Below are 20,260 nucleotides of genomic sequence, written 5' to 3'. Positions count from 1 at the left end.
GCCCAAGTTTCTGTTCTTAACGGCCCGCAATCTCATGCACACTTTGCATGGTATAGGGGACAAAGCTGCAATAAAAATAGGGGTGGCTTCTAGGATCCGGCTGTGGGGCTGCAGCTCCACATAGCACATAACCCTAACGAAAACAGTGTGATTCAAAAGCATTTGTGATGGTTCCTTTCCTCCTTTAGACACACACACATTGAAAGCCCTACAGCATCCAGTACAGTGGTACCTTGGTTCTCAAACTTAATCCGTTCCGGAAGTCCGTTCCAAAACCAAAGCGTTCCAAAACCAAGGCGCGCTTTCCCACAGAAAGTAATGCAAAACAGATTAATCCGTTCCAGACTTTTAAAAACAACCACTAAAATGGCCATTTAACATGAATTTTACTAACTAACGAGACCACTGATACATATAATGAAAGCAATATGTACTGTACTGTAAAATAAATAAGAGTATTGTAGATGATAAAAATTAAAATTACTTTTTTTTCCTTATTTGCACTGATGATAGTTATTGTTTGGATGGGAGGCCTCTGATCCATTTCCACAGTCACACAATCAATCAAATCAATCAATCAATCAATCAATCAGTAGCTGAACTGGGTTCCACACAGTCACGAAAACAAATGAACCAAAAAACCCTCAAAAGCAAAAATGCAAAATAAATAGCAAAAACAAAAGCTCCAAACTTAATCCGTTCCGGAAGTCCGTTTGACTTCCGAAATGTTCGAAAACCAAAGCGCAGCTTCTGATTGGTGCAGCCGCCCCAGAAACAATAGCCGACAACCGCAGTGGGCATTCTGCTTCCAAAAAACATTTGGAAACCGGAACACTTACTTCCGGGTTTTCGGTGTTTGAGAACCAAGGCATTTGAGTACCAAGGTGTTTGAGAACCAAGATACCACTGTACGCATAAACTGCTTTGTGCTTTGTAAAGTTGTTTGTTCCCTGTACATACGAACAGCACTTAAGAGATTGTTAGCGGTTAGGGGAGCCGGTCTCTGTCTCTTCTTGGGTACCATTTTCCAAGCTCCCAACAGTTTTCACGGCTGATTTCCAAAGCGCTCTGAACTTTTGGCTCCTTGGGAGTTCCTGAGCAATGTCAGCTACTAGGAGAGCATGAGATTCTTAGTCTCGGGACGTGAGTTCGAGCCCCGTGTTGGGCAAAAGATTCCTGCATTGCAGGGGGTTAGACTTGATGACCCTCGTGGTCCCTTCAAACTCTGCAATTCAAAATTTATGATGATGAAAATGGCAGTGGGAGATGTGAGGAAGTCCAAAGAAGTTATGAAACTCTGTCGAGATAAAAGTAAGGTTGTTTATTGTCTTTGTACTCTATTCTGTAAAAAACCCTAATAAAAATTTTATCAAACTCTGCAATTCAAAAATTGTAGGGATAACTGTGGGGTCTAAAGTCCCATTAAAAGAATTGATCTAATCTTTGTATGGCGCTTTCCCGACAGAAGTGAACTCCACACTGATCAGCTGACTGTACAGTGGTACCTTGGTTCTCAAACTTAATCCGTTCGGGAAGTCTGTTCCAAAACCAAAGCGTTTCCCATAGAAAGTAATGCAAAATGGATTAGTCTGTCCCAGACTTTTAAAAACAACCCCTAAAACAGCAATCTAACAGGAATTTTACAATCTAACGAGGTCATTGATCCATAAAACAAAAGCAATAATCAATGCACTGTACTATAAAATAAATAAGACAGTAATGTAGATACTTTTGAGAACCAAGGTGTAACAACAAAGCCATTCGCATTTAGGAACTCAAACATTTCCATTAATGTAATCAAACCATAATGCCAAATATTTAAATGAGCAGTTAGTGCAGTTCAATACAAACTCATAATAATTCAAATAAATTATTTTTCTATTATTATTATTATTATTATTATTATTATTATTATTATTATTAGCATCCGCCCATCTGACTGGGTTGCTCTAGCCACTCTGGGCCGTTTCCAGAATATACAAAAACAGAATTAAACATTAAAAACTTCCCTACACTGTACAGAGCTGCCTTCAGATGTCTTCTAAAATCAAGATCCCATGGTAAATGCATTGAATAATTTACTTATTTGTTGCATTTATATACTCTCTTTATCTTTGAAGAAGCTTAAGGTGCCATACACAGTTCTCCTCTCCAGTTCCATCCTCACAACAACCTTGTGAGGTAGGTTTGACAGAGAGATGGTGAGTCGCCCAAGGCCACCCAGCGAGCTTCATGGCTGAGTGGGGATTCGAACCCTGCTCTCCTGGGCCCTAGCCCAAGGCTCTAACCAATGCAAAGGGACGAAGAGAGCAGCTGCAGTTACATCCTCCTACAAATCTGGGACAGTTCGCATCTTCCGAGCCACATTTGAAACTGGCCTATGTGGGTTATCTTATTCAGAGTCAGATCACTAGGTTCATGTACCCCAGTATTGCCTACACAGGCTGGCAGTGGCTCTCCCGAGTGTCAGAGTTCCCCTCCTGGAGATACCTTGGATTGAACCCTGGTCCTTCTGCATGCAGATGCCCTGCCATTTAGCTATCGTCCCCCTACAATACTGAGCAAGCTGTTGATGCATCCAGCTCAATATTGCCTACACGGGTTGGCAGCAGCTCTCCAGAGTTTCAGGTAAGAGGCTCACCTGAGGATGCCTTGAATTGAACCCTGGTCCTTCTGCATGCAGTGCAGGTGCCCTGCCTTCTAGCTATCGTCCCCCTACAATACTGAGCAGGCCCTTGATCCATCAAGTTCAATACTGCCTACACAGGTGGGCAGCAGCTCTCCGGAGTTTCACCTGGAGATGCCAAGGAGATGCCAAGGACCTAGGGGCCTTCTAGCAGCCAAGCAGATGCTCCAACACGGAGCTCAACTTCCCTCTCCCCGCCTCCACCAGAACCAAAAGAGGAGGAAGAAGAAGAAACAGCCATAATATTTTGCTCTTCCTCTATTCTGTCGCCTGCTAGGGGGTGATCAAGAAAAGGCTACCCATGCAAACCGATCGAATTCTGCACCCTGCAAGTCAAGGAAGGATGCAACCCGAACCCCACTTACCTGGGAGTAAGCCCCACTGAAGTCAACAGGGCTTACTTCCGAGTAGATCTACGCTGTCAGGAGTTCCACCCCACGGTGTCAGAGTCCCCCCATTGAGCCGCACCGCGGAGGATCGGGTCGCACGTACGCAAGGAGCGAGGCTGCAACCCTGCGCTCGCTTCCCTAGCAATATAAATGCATCCTCCCGGAGTCACCAGGCAGAGGATCGGGACGCACAACAGTATGCATGCAATTTCCACCCCCTACACACACACACACACACACACACCGCCAAGGATCGTGGCCACAACCTCACGCAGGCTCCCCCGGGAGTAAAGAGCACCCACTGAGCGACACTTCCTGCCGAGGAATCCGCACGCGGAGGATCGGGCCCCGACGACCGCACATCAGCGTAGGGATCGGGGCCTGAGAAAGGCCTTGCCAATAGGAGGGGAGGGAGGCTGCGTCGCTTTGTCACCCCCCCATTCATTGGGAAAGGTGGCTCCCCCATTCCCCCTTATAAATGAGGCAGCCTGGAAACCGCAACGCTCCGCTGCTCCCCACCCGATCCCTCGATCCCTTTCCCCATAGTGATGCTCCACCGCGTTCCCTTTGCGCTGAAACCGGTTTGAATGACTTCAAAGACGGAGAGAGGGGCGAGGAAGCGAAGGGAAGGCGCGACGGTGTTGCAAATCAATGCCACGCAATGCAATGCCAAATAAATGATAATGCAAAAATAATACTATTAATAACCAGGTCACACTCACCGTTTCCGCCGCGCGCGGATCCGAGGGAGCAGGGTGGGTGCCAAGCGATCCGCCGAATTGCAACGGGTGGCGGCCAGGAGAAGGAACCAGATTTCTGCAGCCTCTTTTGCAAAAAGGCAACGGAGCTTCCGGGTTGGTCAGTCTCAACGTCACTGCTACAGGTTTGCAAGGAAGAGGAGGCGGCAAGCTGCGTGCGGGAGACAAAAAAGATAGCTATAAAAGGAAGGGACCCGTCAGGGGAGAGGAGGAGGAGGAGGGAGCCCTGTTTACCTCCGAGATGCTCGATCCGTGCCCCGATCCTGAAAGCATCTACCTGGGAGTAAAGGTTGTTTTTGGACACACGGTCGGCAGAAGGCGAGCAAAGCTTTTCCTAGCTTTTTACGTTTGGAAAAGGAGGGAGGATCTGCGTAAAGACAGCCCTGCAGGATCAAGCCAGGGGCATCTCGTACTTCACAGGGGCCATCCAGATACCTGTGGGAAACCTTCGAGCAGGATTCGACCACAAGAGCCCTCCTCTCCCCCCCCCCCCCTGTTTCCAGGAGCTGGTTTTCAGAAGCCAACAACTGTGAAGGCAAAACATCATGGCTAGTAGTCGCCATTGACAGCCCCTCATACCCTCCGAGCATCCCCGATTTCCCCATGGAAAGTCCCGGAATTACAGAAGCCATCCCGGTTTCTGATTTGACCCCCCGAGATGTCCCTGTTTTCCAGTTTTCTCCCCTCCACTTCTCGGAGAACAATTAAAAGTCTCTGTGTGTGTGTTTGTGTGTTTATACTGATAATAAAATACCTGCACCAAATGAAGGAAGGGGGCGTATGAAGCCCTTTCTATAATTTTGAAGAATAAAGGTCAAAAATCCTCTTTAAATTCTTTAAATACTTCAGCAGCCAGCCATTTGTTAGGCGTGTTTATTCCTTTATTGTAAATGGAGCTTACAGCTATACAGTGGTACCTCTGGTTACATACTTAATTCGTTCCAGAGGTCTGTTCTTAACCTGAAACTGTTCTTAACCTGAAGCACCACTTTAAGCTAACTGCCGCCGCGCGATTTCTGTTCTCATCCTGAAGCAAAGTTCTTAACCCAAGGTACTATTTCTGTGTTAGCGGAGTCTGTAACCTGAAGCGTATGTAACCCAAGGTACCACTGTAATTTTATTTTGTTCCATTTTCCTGTGGAAGGTGCAGGATCCCTTTCCTTGCACATTTTTTCTTTGCAACAACCCTGTGAGGTAGGTTCTGTGGAAAGGTTGCAATTGGCTCAAAGTGACTGACATATATGATATTTAACATATATGTGTGCAGCGAGACCAAACGCAGGAGCAGCTTCCTGTTGTAGAAGAGAACGTCCCTATTTTCATCTGAGAAATGTTGGGTATGGGTATGAGCAGTGGCGTAGCGTGGGTTGTCAGCACCCGGGGCAAGGCAAGTAATTTGCACCCCCTAACCCGTGGATTTGCACCGCCTAACCCGTGGATTTGCACACCCTAACCCCCAGATGTTGTGCCCGGTGCAGCCAGCCCCCCTGCACCCCCCACGCTACGCCACTGGGTATGAGCCCTCTCCTCCATGAGTTCGTTCCATCCTCTTTTAAAGCCACCCGGGTTGGTAGCTCTCACTGCCTCCTGCAGAAGTGAGTTCCATAGTTGTAACTTTGTACTGCAGTGAGGACGCGGGTGGCGCTGTGGGTAAAACCTCAGCGCCTAGGGCTTGCCAATCGCATGGTCAGCGGTTCGAATCCCCGCGGCGGGGTGAGCTCCCGTCTTTCGGTCCCAGTTCCTGCCCACCTAGCACCCTTAAGTACAAGTAGATAAATAGGTACCGCTTTATAGCAGGAAGGTAAACGGCGTTTCCGTGTGCTGCACTGGTGCTGGCTTGCCAGAGCAGCTTCGTCACTCTGGCCACTGACCCGGAAGTGTCTCCGGACAGCGCTGGCCCCCGGCCTCTTACGTGAGATGGGCGCACAACCCTAGAGTCGGACACGACTGGCCTGTACGGGCAGGGGTACTTTTACCTTTACCTTTTACTGCAGTGAGGAAGTACTCTTCCCTTTCCTGAACCTTCCAATATTTTCCGCTTCCTTGGATGTCCACGAGTTCTAGTGTTAGGAGGAGGGAGAAAAACTTGCGACATTTGCCGGGTGTCTATAGACACCTATGCTTTGAACCTTTCTGGAGGAAAAGAACCTAGAGGCCCCCACGAGATTTGATATCTAAGCTGTGCAATTCCTTTCCACCAAAGTAGAGTAGTAGAGATGCCACCTGTCTGATATGTAACAGGAGGGAGTTTCAAAGGGCGAGTGGCGTCACACTGAGGTCCATAGCTATGGACAGGGCCGGATTTAGGTTTGATGAGGCCCTAAGCTCCTGAAGGTAATGGGGCCCTTTATATGTCCAGCTGTCCTTTGTCAACAACAAATTGCCACTGTTTTTTTGTGTTGAATATATGCTATATGGTAATTTATGGACCTAATGGGCATCTAAAGCCATTTGCACATACAGAACGTAGGCACCCTATATATAGAAATGAGCAAACCAGTGATATTTTAGGGAACAGGCTAGCAGGCAGGGCCCATTACTTACACCCTAGGAGCCTACACAACACAAAACACTGTTGCTGTATGTAGGTTTTATTTTATTTGTTTTTTGTCTTATATTGGAAATGTACATCCAGTTTTTTTCTTTAAATTTTTATGGGGCCCCCAAGAGAGTGGGGCCCTGAACTATAGCTTGTTTAGCTTATATGTAAATCTGGCACTGGCTGTGGACCAGGATCTTGCTGCCTTGAAGATGAGAAGGATAGAGTCGCCCTTTCCTGCAGCTTAGGATGCCTTTCACAGCTGTCAGCAGGTTGAAAGACAGCAGGTGAGGCTTTTTCTTATCATCATTCCCCCACCCCAGGGCCAATACAAGCTTAACCAATTTCTACTTGACACGGAGCAGTTAAAGGCTGAGTAGCTCTGATTAAGCCAAGCTTGGGTTTCCAGCAGTTTTGGGACTACAATTCCCATCATCCTTCTAGCAAGGGGTGATGGGAGTAGTAGTCCGAAAGCAGCTTGAAACTCAAGTTTGGGAAACCCTAGATTGAGTGAAAACACACAAACACACACACATGGGATGTAACCTCTAGCAAGTCGTATAAGTGACTTGAGTTGTTTTCCATCTGACAGGGTGTAGCAAGGAAGCAGAAGTGAGAAACGGCACTTCCTTTGCTTGCCATTGAGAGTCGCATAAGATGGAAGCGCAATGATGTCAAGGGTTGTGGCTAACTTGCAAAAGCTGCAGCTGAATCTTACTTCACAACTGGTGGCTAGAGAGCTTCCTCTGCTGTGAATAGGCTTAATGGGTTTAAGACCCCCTGAGCTCCTTTGAGAGGGGAGGGAGGGATATAAATTGAGCAACTAGATAAGGCAGGGCACATTAGGAGGTATCTAGGTGAGACAGCCTAGTGGGGCCAGGTGCGCAGCCTGGTAGTCATCTTGGACTCCATGGAGGCGCAGGTTAATTCTGTGTCCCGGGCGGCTGTCTACCAGTTCCACCTGGTACGCAGGCTAAGACCCTACCTGCCCGCAGACTGTCTTGCCAGAGTGGTGCATGCTCTGGTTATCTCCCACTTGGGCTACTGCAATGCGCTCTACGTGGGACTACCTTTGAAGGTGACCCGGAAACTGCAATTAATCCAGAATGTGGCAGCTAGACTGGTGACTGGGAGTGGCCGCCAAGACCACATAACACCGGTCCTGAGAGATCTGCATTGGCTCTCCGTATGTTTCCGAGCACAATTCAAAGTGTTGGTGCTGACCTCTAAACCCCTAAATGGCCTCAGTCCTGTATACCTGAAGGAGCGTTTCCACCCCCATCGTTCAGCCCGGACACTGAGGTCCAGTGCCGAGGGCCTTCTGGTGGTTCCCTCGCTGCGAGAAGCCAAGTTACAGGGAACCAGGCAGAGGGCCTTCTTGGTAGTGGCACCCACCTTGTGGAATGCCCTCCCTTCAGATGGGAAGGAAATAAGCAGCTATCTTATCTTTAAAAGACATCTGAAGGCAGCCCTGTTTAGGAAGGTTTTTAATATTTAATGCTGTATTGTTTTTAACACTTGATTGGGAGCCGCCCAGAGTGGCTGGGGAGACTCAGCCAGATGGGCGGAGTATAAATAATAAATTATTATTATGATGTCTCCTCCTCAAGGAAGCAAGACAGCAAAGGATCTCCTTAGCCTGTGTGTGTTACCAACTTGTAACTTTAACTCTTCTGTTGGAACATACTTCATTATTGCTGCCCAAGGTTGGTGGGTACACAATCTTTTTTAGAAGGAGAAAGGCAGGGAGCAAGATTTTATTAAGATGACTGGTTCTTAATGCAGGATTGGCTATCCTGCGGTCTTCCAGATGTTGCTGGATTAGACCTCCTCCATTGGCCATGACGGCTGGGTCTGATGGACATTGGAAGCCCAAAGAGATAAGGGAGGCCACACCCACCTTTGTGTCCTTGAAACTTGCTGGTACATCATAGTAGGTCTGTGGTTTTCAAGCGTTGCTGGAGAATCTGAGGCTGAGGTCTCCTGTGAAAGGGTACAGCCAGTACCCAATTCTGAAGAAGGGATTTCATTGTGTTGGTCAACAAGGCAGACTTTCCTTACAGTCAAATGCAGTAGGTCATACATGCAGGACGCCCACATCTTTCTGAGCAAGATCCTGGCTGCAACATGGCAGCAGTTGCATGGTGTAACAGAGCCAATGGATAGACCAGGAAGAGAGCTTCATCTTGACAAGGTTGTAGGCTAGAGAACCTGAGTGAGGCAGGAGAGAAGCAGAGCAGGGACCCTAAAGGTTTGAGATCCAAGACGTATGAGATCCAGAAGTGGTGGCGGGTTGCGCATGCGCACAAATCCAACTCAGTGTAGAACTGCACAGTCAAGGAGCTGTAAGTGTGCAAACCATAAAGGTAAAGGTAAAGGTACCCCTGCCCGTACGGGCCAGTCTTGACAGACTCTGGGGTTGTGCGCCCATCTCACTTAAGAGGCCAGGGGCCAGCGCTGTCCGGAGACACTTCCGGGTCACGTGGCCAGCGTGACATCGCTGCTCTGGCGAGCCAGAGCCGCACACGGAAACGCCCTTTACCTTCCCGCTGGTAAGCGGTCCCTATTTATCTACTTGCACCCGGAGGTGCTTTCGAACTGCTAGGTTGGCAGGCGCTGGGACCGAGCAGCAGGAGCGCACCCCGCCACAGGGATTCGAACCGCCGACCTTTCAATCGGCAAGTCCTAGGTGCTGAGGCTTTAACCCACAGCGCCACCTGCGTCCCTATGTGCAAACCATAGGAGCAGTTAAAAATGGCTCTGTGTGTTTACAAGCTTTGGCACATGGAGAGCAGTCACCACAGAGTTTCCTGTCTCTTCTGCAACCCGGTGGTTTTAGTGAAAATGCTATGGTTTCCCTGGCTTTACTGAAAATCTAGCCCATGAGGACACAAGGCGGTGAACAAATAGTGCAAACTAAAAACCAGAGTCCTGTAAAACTTTTCTTTGAAAAATTGCAATCTGTGTAACAAAGCACTTAATATCTGCTATTTTTGTCGTCTGAATCTAAGAATTCGGTGCAATGTTTGCTCCTTTGGTTCTCTGACATCACTGAGGTTGAATGGTACTAAAGAGAAAGCATATAGGATGCCTTTCTTTTGCTTAAAACATCAGCAAACACATTATTTTACATGAAATTGCAATTCTGCAAGGTTAATACCTGTAGGTTTCCTAAGAAAATGTCTGGGATGATTTCCAGGCCAAATGTAGGATGTAGCAAATGAACAGATCAACAAAACCCTTAGCCTATGAAAATAAGCAGATGCAAAAATGCACCTGAAAAGTAGGCAATGTTTATCCTGTCATCACTGCTTTAAGCTGCTCACTTTAAAAGACACTTCCAAGGATGCGTCCCGAAATAGCAACCCTGCTTGGTATAAAAGGTACCAGAATTCCAGACATTTGGTGTACGCCTAGCCAAGAAACTGGGACGCGGGTGGCGCTGTGGGTTAAACCACAGAGCCTTGGACTAGCCGATCAGAAGGTCGGCGGTTCGAATCCCTGTGACGGGGTGAGCTCCTGTTGCTCGGTCCCTGCTCCTGCCAACCTAGCAGTTCGAAAGCACATCAAAGTGCAAGTAGATAAATAGGTACCGCTCCGGTGGGAAGGTAAACGGCGTTTCCGTATGCTGCTCTGGTTTGCCAGAAGTGGCTTAGTCATGCTAGCCACATGACCCGGAAGCTGTCTGCGGACAAACGCCGGCTCCCTCGGCCTATAGAGCGAGATGATCGCTGCAATCCCCGAGTCGGTCATGACTGGACCTAATGGTCAGGGGTCCCTTTACCTTTACCTAGCCAAGAAACTAATGGGGTGAGGTTACCATCTATTCTTTAAATGTAATAAGGGAACCTGAGGTAGGATTAGATAATTGAAGGACAGGCCTGATATGCCAGAGCTATAGCATGTTCACAGGTGAGCTTCTGTACAGGACCGCTACCCTTCCATGGAAAATGAATGGATTTGTGAATGAGTGTGTGTAAATACATGGGAGAACTTGTGTGTCCCCCCCTCCCCACATTTTGCTTTAGTCCTGCCCATTATCTTTGGGATGTGGCTCTCTACGACTTCCTGAAGGGACTCTGTGGCCCTTGAGCCTCTCCCAACAAAGTAGCCTACCTCTGTTTAAGAGTTGGGCAGCTTGTACAATAAAGGCAATATGCACACATCTGCATATTGCACAGTTGCACAGAAATCTTTTAAAAATGAGGGTTAAACAGAGTGGAAATAAAAGGACTAATGAAGGTGACCACAGATCTATCCACCCCCCCCCCCCAATTCTCTACCTCATGGCATGTGCACACAGGTGGAAAAGTTAAAGATGCTACTGAAAAGCAACGTTTTTTGTACTAGCAACCAAGTCTTAGCATTTAACACTTGGGAGCTGCGTATTAGGACCAGAAGAGAGACTGTTTAGTATAAACTACCTGCAAACAACGTAGTAAGAGACCAAAAGAGAAGAATTGCAGTGCATCCAGATCCCACCCCCACCCCCCGAAAAAATCTGTGCGCAAATCTGTATGAACACCAGAATAAATGTATATGTTTATCTGGTGCGCTTATCTCTTTACTGAACAGAAACTGAACATGAGCATCAGAAAAAACACATGCTCTATAATTGTATGTGAATGAGATCTACTTTTTCCTCCTATAGCAGACTCCAGTTGATAAAAGGACATTCAGATGCCTGGGATCAACTGAATACATTTATTTCAAAGCAATTTTAAATATTAAAAAAGTAGAAATTAACACATACAGTACTCAAACTGTCACATTAAACACGTGAGGAGACAAGTGTACTGATGTATTATGATTGTAACATTCAAATGAGACTTCAGTTTCCAACTAGTGGCTCTAACCAGATCTGCTTTCTATACATGTTGATGCACTATGTCATAAAAAAATAAATAGCAATTGCTGTTCAACAGTAAAATAACACACCATTCGCAGAACATACTTCCCTCTCCCCAGGGGGAAAAGAAACCCAAAACAAACAAGACTTCCCAAATATGTCATGTACAAAATTGCAGATAGTGGCTCTGAGTTTAAATACAATATTGTACTTAAAACTCAACCTATATATCATACATGGTATTTTAATTCTCCTATGGACTCTCAAATCACCCAGAATAGTCAACTCTTGTTCCTGATGGAACTCATTTTATTTTTTAAAAAAATTCATTATTATACTACTTCAAAAAAGCATACAAAATAATAGACATTTTGACTCTATATCATTTTACACATCTGGATCTCCTTTATATGGGTTGCGCTTTCTCTCTCTCTCTCTCTCTCTTTCTCTCTCTCTTTCAACCAATGGATTTCGAGATCATTTTAAAATATACTTGACAAAAAAGGTAGATCAGTTTTGTTCTTTAATGCATCTGAAGCACACTGCATTGATGAGCAATATGGAATGCAAAGTCATTTTTTTGTTCTGGCTTTCATATAAACAGCATGAGTCTGAGAAAACACTGAAATCGGTAACACTGCAGAGTCGATGCCAGTAGGCTCAGTCACTCACTTGAAAGCTTATATCTTTTTTAACAGAATGTGTCATGACACAGATGAAGCAATAGTTTAAAAACCACTTTCCAATAATAGCTGATAAATATTTTGCTCTTCTTCATGCAAGATTTCTTAAGTTGATTATGTTCTGTATGTTAACCATTTAAATAAAAATAAATATTCACTGACTACAGGTTTGTAAAACATCAAAAGCGAAAGCCTCGGAGTGAATAATGTGAACTTGTGCTTTTCGTGAAATGGAAACCTTTTGACAGGGAGTCACGAGAATCTGCTGTGAAGGAAAAATAAATTTGGGCTGTTGCAAAAGCAGTTGTTTAAAGCCGGGGTGGCTAACTAGTGGCTTTGCAGATTCGTCTATCTCCAGCTCGAATTGGCTCCAGCCAGCATAGCCAGTGATCAGGGATGACTGTAGCCTAGCAACATCGGGGCAGACACAGGTTAGCCAGCCTTGCTTTAAGCCAGGTGAACCCAGGAAACCACATGGAGCCACACTGTAAAACGTTCCGTGAATCATAAGCAAAACAAGAACATTCTGCTTTGCATATTATAACAATGATCAACAAATAAATAAATGAAACACCGTATCTGAAATGAGCATATATCCTTAATACATTGATCAGAATAAAGAATGTGTTTTAGATGCAAGTGATGGAGGGTGGAAACTCCAAAGCCATCTCAGATCAAAACATATCCTTCCTAAGTTCAGCTCAGTGGTTTCAGGATTGTTGGCAGATTGTGAAAGTTCAACCTCGAGCCATAATTAGGATTCCACAAAAGCAAATTTAATTCCAGATGTTACAGTCTGGCGTCATTATTTAACAGGTGATAATTTGCATGAAAGGTCATCTTTCACTTCTTTTGATGGCAGGGTTTTGTTTTTTAATTATTATTTCTCCAGGCGACAGAACTAAGAGAGCATTATGAACTTAATAGCTCCAGTGGGTCGAAGGCTCAAATCCCCCAACAGCAAAGGTGTCTTCTAAATGAGCCAATTAGTTAGCACACACTAGTGCTCGAGTAAACTCATCTTTCAAGTCTGTGTGGCAACCAGATTGTAACAGGAGTGCACTGCGTGAAACCTGAAAAAGCTGACAGACACTTATAACGTTTCTGCATAAACAGAGGTTGAAGGGAGTGTTATATGCTAATAAGCAGACGGGGATGGGCTGCTTTTCTTTTAAGACCCTGTTGCCATGAAAGGAAACCTCCAGCCAAAAGTCCCATAAGTGTTCCTTCATTCGACAGAGAAATTTTAACTAAAGACTTTCAGATGGTGTTAGGTGAGGTAAATATCAGAGAGAGAAACACCAACGACATAATACAAACATGAAATGCCTGTTCACACAAACACACCACAAAAGACTACTGGTTAATCTGTAGCATCAGTGAATATTTCTTTTGTTTGATGTGTACATTGAACACTTTCTTTGACAATACCAAGGAAGTAGATTTCGCAAGCTGTAAAGTGTGTACATTGGTAGCTGTAAACAGGGCTGTAAATGAGCCAAAGCAGTTCATTTCGAAAACTGAATCTAACTCTCTGCTAGTTATCTATTTTAGGAATACTGATTTATTAGAGATGGTAATTTCTGTAGATAAACAGGACCGGATGAGACCAACCACATTTAGGGAGCTGGTAGTTCATACACACAGACAAAGAGATGTAAGTGCTTTGATGCCAAGGATGGCTTGAGCAAACCCAATAAGGCATGCCAGGTCCCAAGGCTACCGTAATACTGGCAAAGGCAGAGTAACACCGTTATGTACAATACAAGTATAAGTCACCTCGCTGGGTGAGCCGTAAATGAGTTCTTGTTCTGTAACAGCAGTTATATATACATATATATCCACAGTTGTGCACAGAATTACAGGGAGGGAGCAGCTGTTTGCTTCGTGCTAAAAGCCCGTCTTGCAGGAAGGATGTGCAATGCTCAAGTTTCCGATTCGACTCAGTCTGACAAAATATGGACGAAGGATACTGGGAAGACCCCTTTTCTCTCTGGCTTGCCTTCAATGTGGCCAATCTGCAGAGAAGAAGAAACAATGTTGGCTCAGAAGGCATCGGCCCCCCCGCCCCCAAACCTCCGCATTTGCTATCCCACATGGAGCAATAATGTGTATTATGTGCTTGATTGTCGGTAGTTTTATGCTTCGATATCCTCACTCTGAACTTGGCCACTTTTATATGGAAGCAAGTCTAATTAATAGATACCTGAAACCTGGGAAACACCAAATATTTCAGCCATGATCCTTATGTGGGTAACAGTTATGTGGTTACATGGTGTGTGTTGTTGTTGTTTTTTTTTGGGGGGGTCCTCCCTCACTTCCCTGGAAAAGACCCTGATGTTGGGAAAGATGGAGGGCACAAGGAGAAGGGGACGGCAGAGGACGAGATGGTTGGACAGTGTTCTCGAAGCTACCAGCATGAGTTTGACCAAACTGCGGGAGGCAGTGGAAGACAGGACTGCCTGGCGTGCTCTGGTCCATGGGGTCACGAAGAGTCAGACAGGACTAAACAACAACCTCCCTCACTAAAGGTTTTTGAGCAGGGCTTTACAGCCCTCTGCTGAGTTTCAAAACCCAGTTGGCCAAGCAGACTTGCCATGCTAGGAATGCACACCCAAAAGCACCAGTGGGTGATGAAACTGGTTGTTGTTTTTTTAGTTTGGCCTAAATATGCAGGTCTGCAGAAACACAGTGGGCTCCTAGCTGTTAAGATAGGGTTAGAGTTAATTTCTTTTTTCTGTGCAAGGCCTCTTTTGTTCTCGCAGTCATCAACCGCAGCTCTGATGCAATGGTCTGCTGCAGTGAGACGGGGGTAGCCAACCTGGTGGCCTCCAGATGTTGTTTAACCACAACCTCCATTATCCATGGCCACTGGTCACTCTGCTGGGGATTGATGGGAGCTGCAGTCCAACAACATCAAGAGGGCACCATGTTGGCTACTTCCGTGCTAGTAGGATAACACCATGACCTATGCAGCTGCTCTGCTGCAAGGAATCTTGTACCTGAGTCTAACCCACTTTCCGACTTATGCAGCTTGTGTAGGAGCAGGTCACTTGGGTTCAGTCCATTCCCCACTTAAACCTGTGGCAAAATGTGCACTCTTCTTTGATGGAACTGCACTTGATACTTTAATTACAGAAAAAGACTAGCAGTTATAAGCAAGGTTTAAAATGCAATTAGTAACACAATGCATGCTAAAACTATATTGCCGCGCCATTTAAAGAAGTGTTAGGCAATGCCTGAGTTGTGTGGTGGAAGATTAATTTAATTTAATGTTAGAAACAGTATGATCTTGGGTGTTATTTTGCTTTTCACAGACCTGTAACCACTTAATAAAACTGGATTTGGTTTTTCAAAGCAGGAAGGTACATACCCACCACTCTTGGTCCTCTTCACCTGTCACAATGATAACTTCTCCTTCAACAAATGTAAGCTCATCATCATTATCTGCCTGGCAATCATAGATTGTCTTCACTCGCCTAACTTTGTTCTTTCCCTAAAACGTAAATCACATTATAGCTAAAAGGCAGGAAAATACCTACAGAACAAAATTTTAACGTAACAGCAAAAACACTGAATGCTACAATATGTTTAAACATTTCAAATACTTTAAACCAACAGAGGCCTAAAGCCCTCAAAAACTGTCATGTATGTGTTGGGTAATTTAACGTTTTCAATTAAAAAAACAACAACTAACACACTGGATTTTGAAAGCTACCCACAGAAACAAAGGTCCTGATGTACAGTGAATTACAGAAGAAGATGCAGGTGTACCCAGCAAGGCTGCAGCAGGGAATACACCATTTGTCTTGGAGGCATTAGGTGAATGCATTTTTATTTCCCCAGGTGTTTCTGAAGGGATGGAGAACTTGTGACCCTCCAGGTGTTGCTGGACTCAAACTCCAGTCAGCCTCAGCCAGCACAGTCAGTGATCAGGGACGATGGAAGGTGTGATCCAGCAACATCCATGGAATGCACAACGCATACATATGTGATTGGGTTATTTCTTGTTACATTTTTTTTGTACAGTGAACGTCGGGTTGCAAACGTGATCCATGCAGGAAGCATGTTCGTAACCCGCAGCGCCGTGCCTGTGCAGCCGCGGGTCGTGATTCGGTGCTTCTGCGCATGCGACGAAACCTGGAAGTAACAAATTCCGGCACTTCCAGGTTCGGCATGGTGTACAACCCGAAATCGCGCAATCCGAAGTGTCTGTAACCGAGGTATGACTGTATTTTATACCCTACTCTTCACCTGAAAAGGCTCCCAGAACAGCTTACGTAAGAACAAAGGAGGCAGCCCCTGCCACCAGGCTTACGTTCTAAAAGACAGAAAACAAATGGAAGAGAGGATCTGGTGCAAAAACACGCCATGCCACTTGGATCCCAGCCAACAGTATTTATTCCTAAAGTCCCATTCCTGACATGTGCAGCTCACCAAGATGTGCAGATACATTACCCTTGCAGTTATCAGAGCAAGAGGATAGAGAGTCTATAATAAATATCAACTAAAACCTTTATGGCCATTATCCAGAGAGCCTATTAAGAGATTTAGGACCAATTTCTTATTTTCTGGCTGAGTAGCTCACTATCATAATGTTGTGGCAGCAAAGAGAGGGCTGCCAGGCTGAAGAGGTTGGCCAACCCAGTTGCATATATAGATTTTATTTACACTGAAATTTCTATCCCACTTTCCCCTTCAACTTATCTGCTCACAAATCATGAATGATTTTGGGAAAAACAAAAGGAACAACCCTCACTCACAAGAGCCCAACCATTAAAATAACTCCTGCCAAATCCAATGATTCTGCACAACAGAAAATCCACTTGCACAATGGAACTGGGGGATTCTTTTCTCTGCCCTCCAGCCTCCCACACACCCTACAAAATCTGCTCCATATATGGGCAGGAGAGGAAGAAGAAGCCCTATTGCAGAAACAGACACCCGATTGTGCTTATTGGATCTCACCCTAAATAAAAACTAACACATCTCAAGACACGGAAAAAAATAACCCCAGAAAGCCAGAACATAGTAAGGGCAACAAAATCTATCTAGCAGCATTATACATTCCTAGATAGAAGGGAACATTTTTCAATGCTTTGCCACTGGCAGTTATATAAAGACAATTTACCAGGCAACCTTGGCACTTGTGAGTTTGCCTTTGTGAAAGTGGCTCAATTGAAATATTAGTCCATGTTCTTCTAGACAGGCAGCTCCCATTTCTACGGGGGTTGCATTTCTGCTCAAAGCACGCATTGGTGGAGCATGCAAAAATCTGCCCCGCCCCCTGTCCTGCCCCCACTCCTCCCTCTTCTGGCTCCAAAAGGAGCCGCGCATTGGCGGTTGCGCATCAACTGGACGCACTAAAAATGGTAACCGCCTGTGCTGCATTTTTATAGGAATAAAGGAGCCAGGTTTATCTCCCAGTACTTTCTTTACACTTTGGAAACTTAGATGAAATTTATTTTTCAATTTTCACAGTCCTCCAACCTGTCTGCCTGGCTACTAATCCAGAATGCGGCAGCTAGACCGGTGACTGGGACTGGCCGCCGAGACCACATAACACTTAAAGACTTACATTGGCTCCCAGTACGTTTCCGAGCATAATTCAAAGCGTTGGTGCTGACCTTTAAAGCCCTAAATGGCCTAGGCCCAGTATACCTGAAGGAGTGTCTCCACCCCCATTGTTCAGCCTGGACACTGAGGTCCAGCGCCGAGGGCCTTCTCGTGGTTCCCTCACTGTGAGAAGTGAAGCTACAGGGAACCAGGCAGAGGGCCATCCAATGTCAAGGAGATAAACAACTATCTGACTTTTAGAAGACATCTGAAGGCAGCCCTGTTTAGGGAAGTTTTTAATGCTTGATGTTTTAATGTATTTTTAATCTTTTGTTGGAAGCCGCTGGGAAACCTAGCCAGATGGGCGGGGTAGTAGTAGTAGTAGTAGTAATAATAATAATAATAATAATAATAATGATGATGATGATGATGATGATGATGTGACTCTCCAGCTTTACTTACCCCCTTCCTGACTGTTTTGTCAGGCTGGTACATCTCCCTGCACTCTGATTTTAAGATGGGGGATATAGAGGGGTGTGTGAGTATGTGTAGAAATCAACCTATTGTACAAGGGTCAATTTTACATTCAATGCTCCATCTGGCCCCGCCCATGCTGCTATGTATTCCCCAGAAGGTTGCATATAAGGACTTCAGCCTTCAAACTGAAAAAGATACCCCTCCCCTAGGCTAGATAACTGTTAACCTCCAATGGTGCCTTCCAATACTCTCCAAGCATCTGTGACCGGGTGGTAGTTATTGTAAACCTCAAGGTCAAGTAAGGGACACACTTATCATCCCTTTAAGGGCAGTAAGCATCACTTGCTTCCTCTGCGACACACTGATCACAGACTGGACCACGCTTAGTCAATTCCCCTTGGCTAGCTTGAAGCAGCCTTGATGGGCAAGGATAAAGAGCGCATGGTTAAATTACTGCAAGCACCTTGTCCACATAATCAGGCTGATTCCACAAAACAGGATTTGATGGGGCACCGGACACTTCATTTGCACATGTCCCAAAAATGGCATTCAAGTAATCATGAGAAGAGAGCAATTTTTTTGTTCTCAAATTGCCTGTGTTAGTCATACTTTATCAGTTAGGCTATTTTGAAATACATGATTGTGACTGTGCAGCAAGTGATTAAAGTCAGCCAAGAAGCAACAGAAAGGTATTGGCGTGGGGGCGCAAAATGCACCAGGAAAGCTGTTTTCTTCAAGCAGCTTTGCTGTGTACCTCGAATTCCCCCGGTGTTATTTTCTGCACAGAACTCTGCACACCCCAAAGCAGGGTTGGGCTTAATAGAGAACAAACCATCTATCTACTCACCACGTTAATTTTTCTAGGAAGTGGCACTGGGGTCTCTGGCAGTGCATGGGTTACATCATTGGAGTCTTCAGATGCTTGCTTTTGGACGGCCTCTTTCGATTGTACCTTTGGAGAAAGATCCACAGAATGAGACTTTTGATTTGCCTCCGAGGGCTGAGGCTTCGGTGACATTTCTCCAACAGGAGTTTTCGCCAAAGCATCTCCTAGCTGAGGCTTGGGAGGAAGGTCCTTCATTTGCGGCTTCGGAGGCAAGTCTGAGAGCTGTGGTTTTGGTGGCAGGTCTCCTAACTGGGGCTTGGGGGGTAATTCTCCTGGCTTGGGGGGCAAATCTCCAATCTGAGGTTTCTGGGGTAGTTCCATGGGTTGAGGCTTTGGGGGCAAATCTCCAGGTTGTGGTTTCTGTGGCAGATCAATACAAAGTGAAATGGACTTCTGAAAGGTTTCCGATTGTTGACTGGGCTTGTCTATTGAAGGAAGGTGAATCGTCTCGATTTTTCTTAGTGCCACTGAAACAGAAAGGAAACACAGTGAAATAAATTTCAGAATGGGTTGCTATTTCTCCATTTGCAACAGATAAAAGTTCCACACACTCCGGTGTACAAGGTCCTATACTTTTATACGCAATCACTGTGCACAATAGTATAGGATATTTATATAGGAATTTTAGCACTAACCCTTTGGAAATGCCTCGCTCTACTTACCAGACAGGCACTATCTCTATTGCCTTTCTGGCACCTATTGAAGACCTTCCTTTTTCAACCAGTCTCTTAAGTGGATATATTGATCCCAGTCTGCCTTCAAACTGTTTTCACATATGAAATACTTTCCATTTGCATATATGCATTTATTTTTCATTATCTTTGTTGTTGTTTTTACCATGAAATTGTTTTGAGACATTTTGTGGGGATTCATAATTAGAATTAAATAAATAAAACAGAGAGATGTGGAAGTGTGCACTTGGCCCTGATCCTGAAATTCCCCATCCCTGTTATAGTCTAAGAGACATTTGTAAAACAGAGTACTGCAGCAGCTATATTCTTAGTTCTTGCCACTCCTATGTCTTCAAACCTACAAAGCATCCCAGGATTAGACAGGTTTCTTATACTGAAACTTTTTATTGTTCAAACAACTCTTCACAATATTACTACAAACGTGCTGTGAGTAAGGCAAGAGAGGAAGAGACCGACCTGGGGAAAATCTATACTTGAGATTTCAGAGACCCCCAGCCAGTAAACAGTAGACCAGAACAGTAGTGGTTCAATGATCTGATTTAGTATAACATAGCTCTGTATGCATTCATGCTCAGAGATATACTTACCTTTTTGAGGTAGTTTTGGAAGAACTCTTGGACCCAGTGCAGTCTTAGCAGACCCAGTGCTGATGAAGAAACACATAATGGTTTACATCTTTATAATGAAATACCCAAATGCCTCCTTTTTAGAGTACCAGGCATCAACGTTAGCAGCACAAACACTT

General features: G+C 45.2%; 2 protein-coding genes across 6 annotated transcripts in view; both read right to left on the bottom strand.

Moving 5' to 3' along the window:
- Positions 1 to 3,944, bottom strand: part of CYRIB (CYFIP related Rac1 interactor B) — a 66,784-nt gene extending 62,840 nt beyond the window's left edge. Inside the window, exon 1 of the mRNA XM_083749382.1 lies at positions 3,798 to 3,944. The gene's annotated coding sequence lies outside the window, so the exon portion shown is untranslated. The remainder of the gene's footprint in view (positions 1 to 3,797) is intronic.
- Positions 3,945 to 11,062: 7,118 nt separating this feature from the next.
- Positions 11,063 to 20,260, bottom strand: part of ASAP1 (ArfGAP with SH3 domain, ankyrin repeat and PH domain 1) — a 136,581-nt gene continuing 127,383 nt past the window's right edge. For all 5 annotated transcript variants that reach the window (XM_083749064.1, XM_083749060.1, XM_083749061.1 and 2 more), the window contains 4 exons: positions 20,103 to 20,161; positions 18,785 to 19,290; positions 15,278 to 15,400; positions 11,063 to 13,922 (listed from right to left, as the gene is read on the bottom strand). In XM_083749064.1, coding sequence (XP_083605190.1) covers positions 13,848 to 13,922; positions 15,278 to 15,400; positions 18,785 to 19,290; positions 20,103 to 20,161 — 763 coding nt within the window. In that variant the 3' untranslated portion in view covers positions 11,063 to 13,847. The remainder of the gene's footprint in view (positions 13,923 to 15,277; positions 15,401 to 18,784; positions 19,291 to 20,102; positions 20,162 to 20,260) is intronic.

Source organism: Podarcis gaigeae (assembly GCF_964106915.1).
Source record: "Podarcis gaigeae genome assembly, chromosome: 7".
In the NCBI taxonomy this organism is placed as follows: domain Eukaryota; kingdom Metazoa; phylum Chordata; class Lepidosauria; order Squamata; family Lacertidae; genus Podarcis; species Podarcis gaigeae.
Note: the sequence above shows the minus strand (reverse complement) of the source record. Positions and strands in the feature narration are given on the sequence as shown.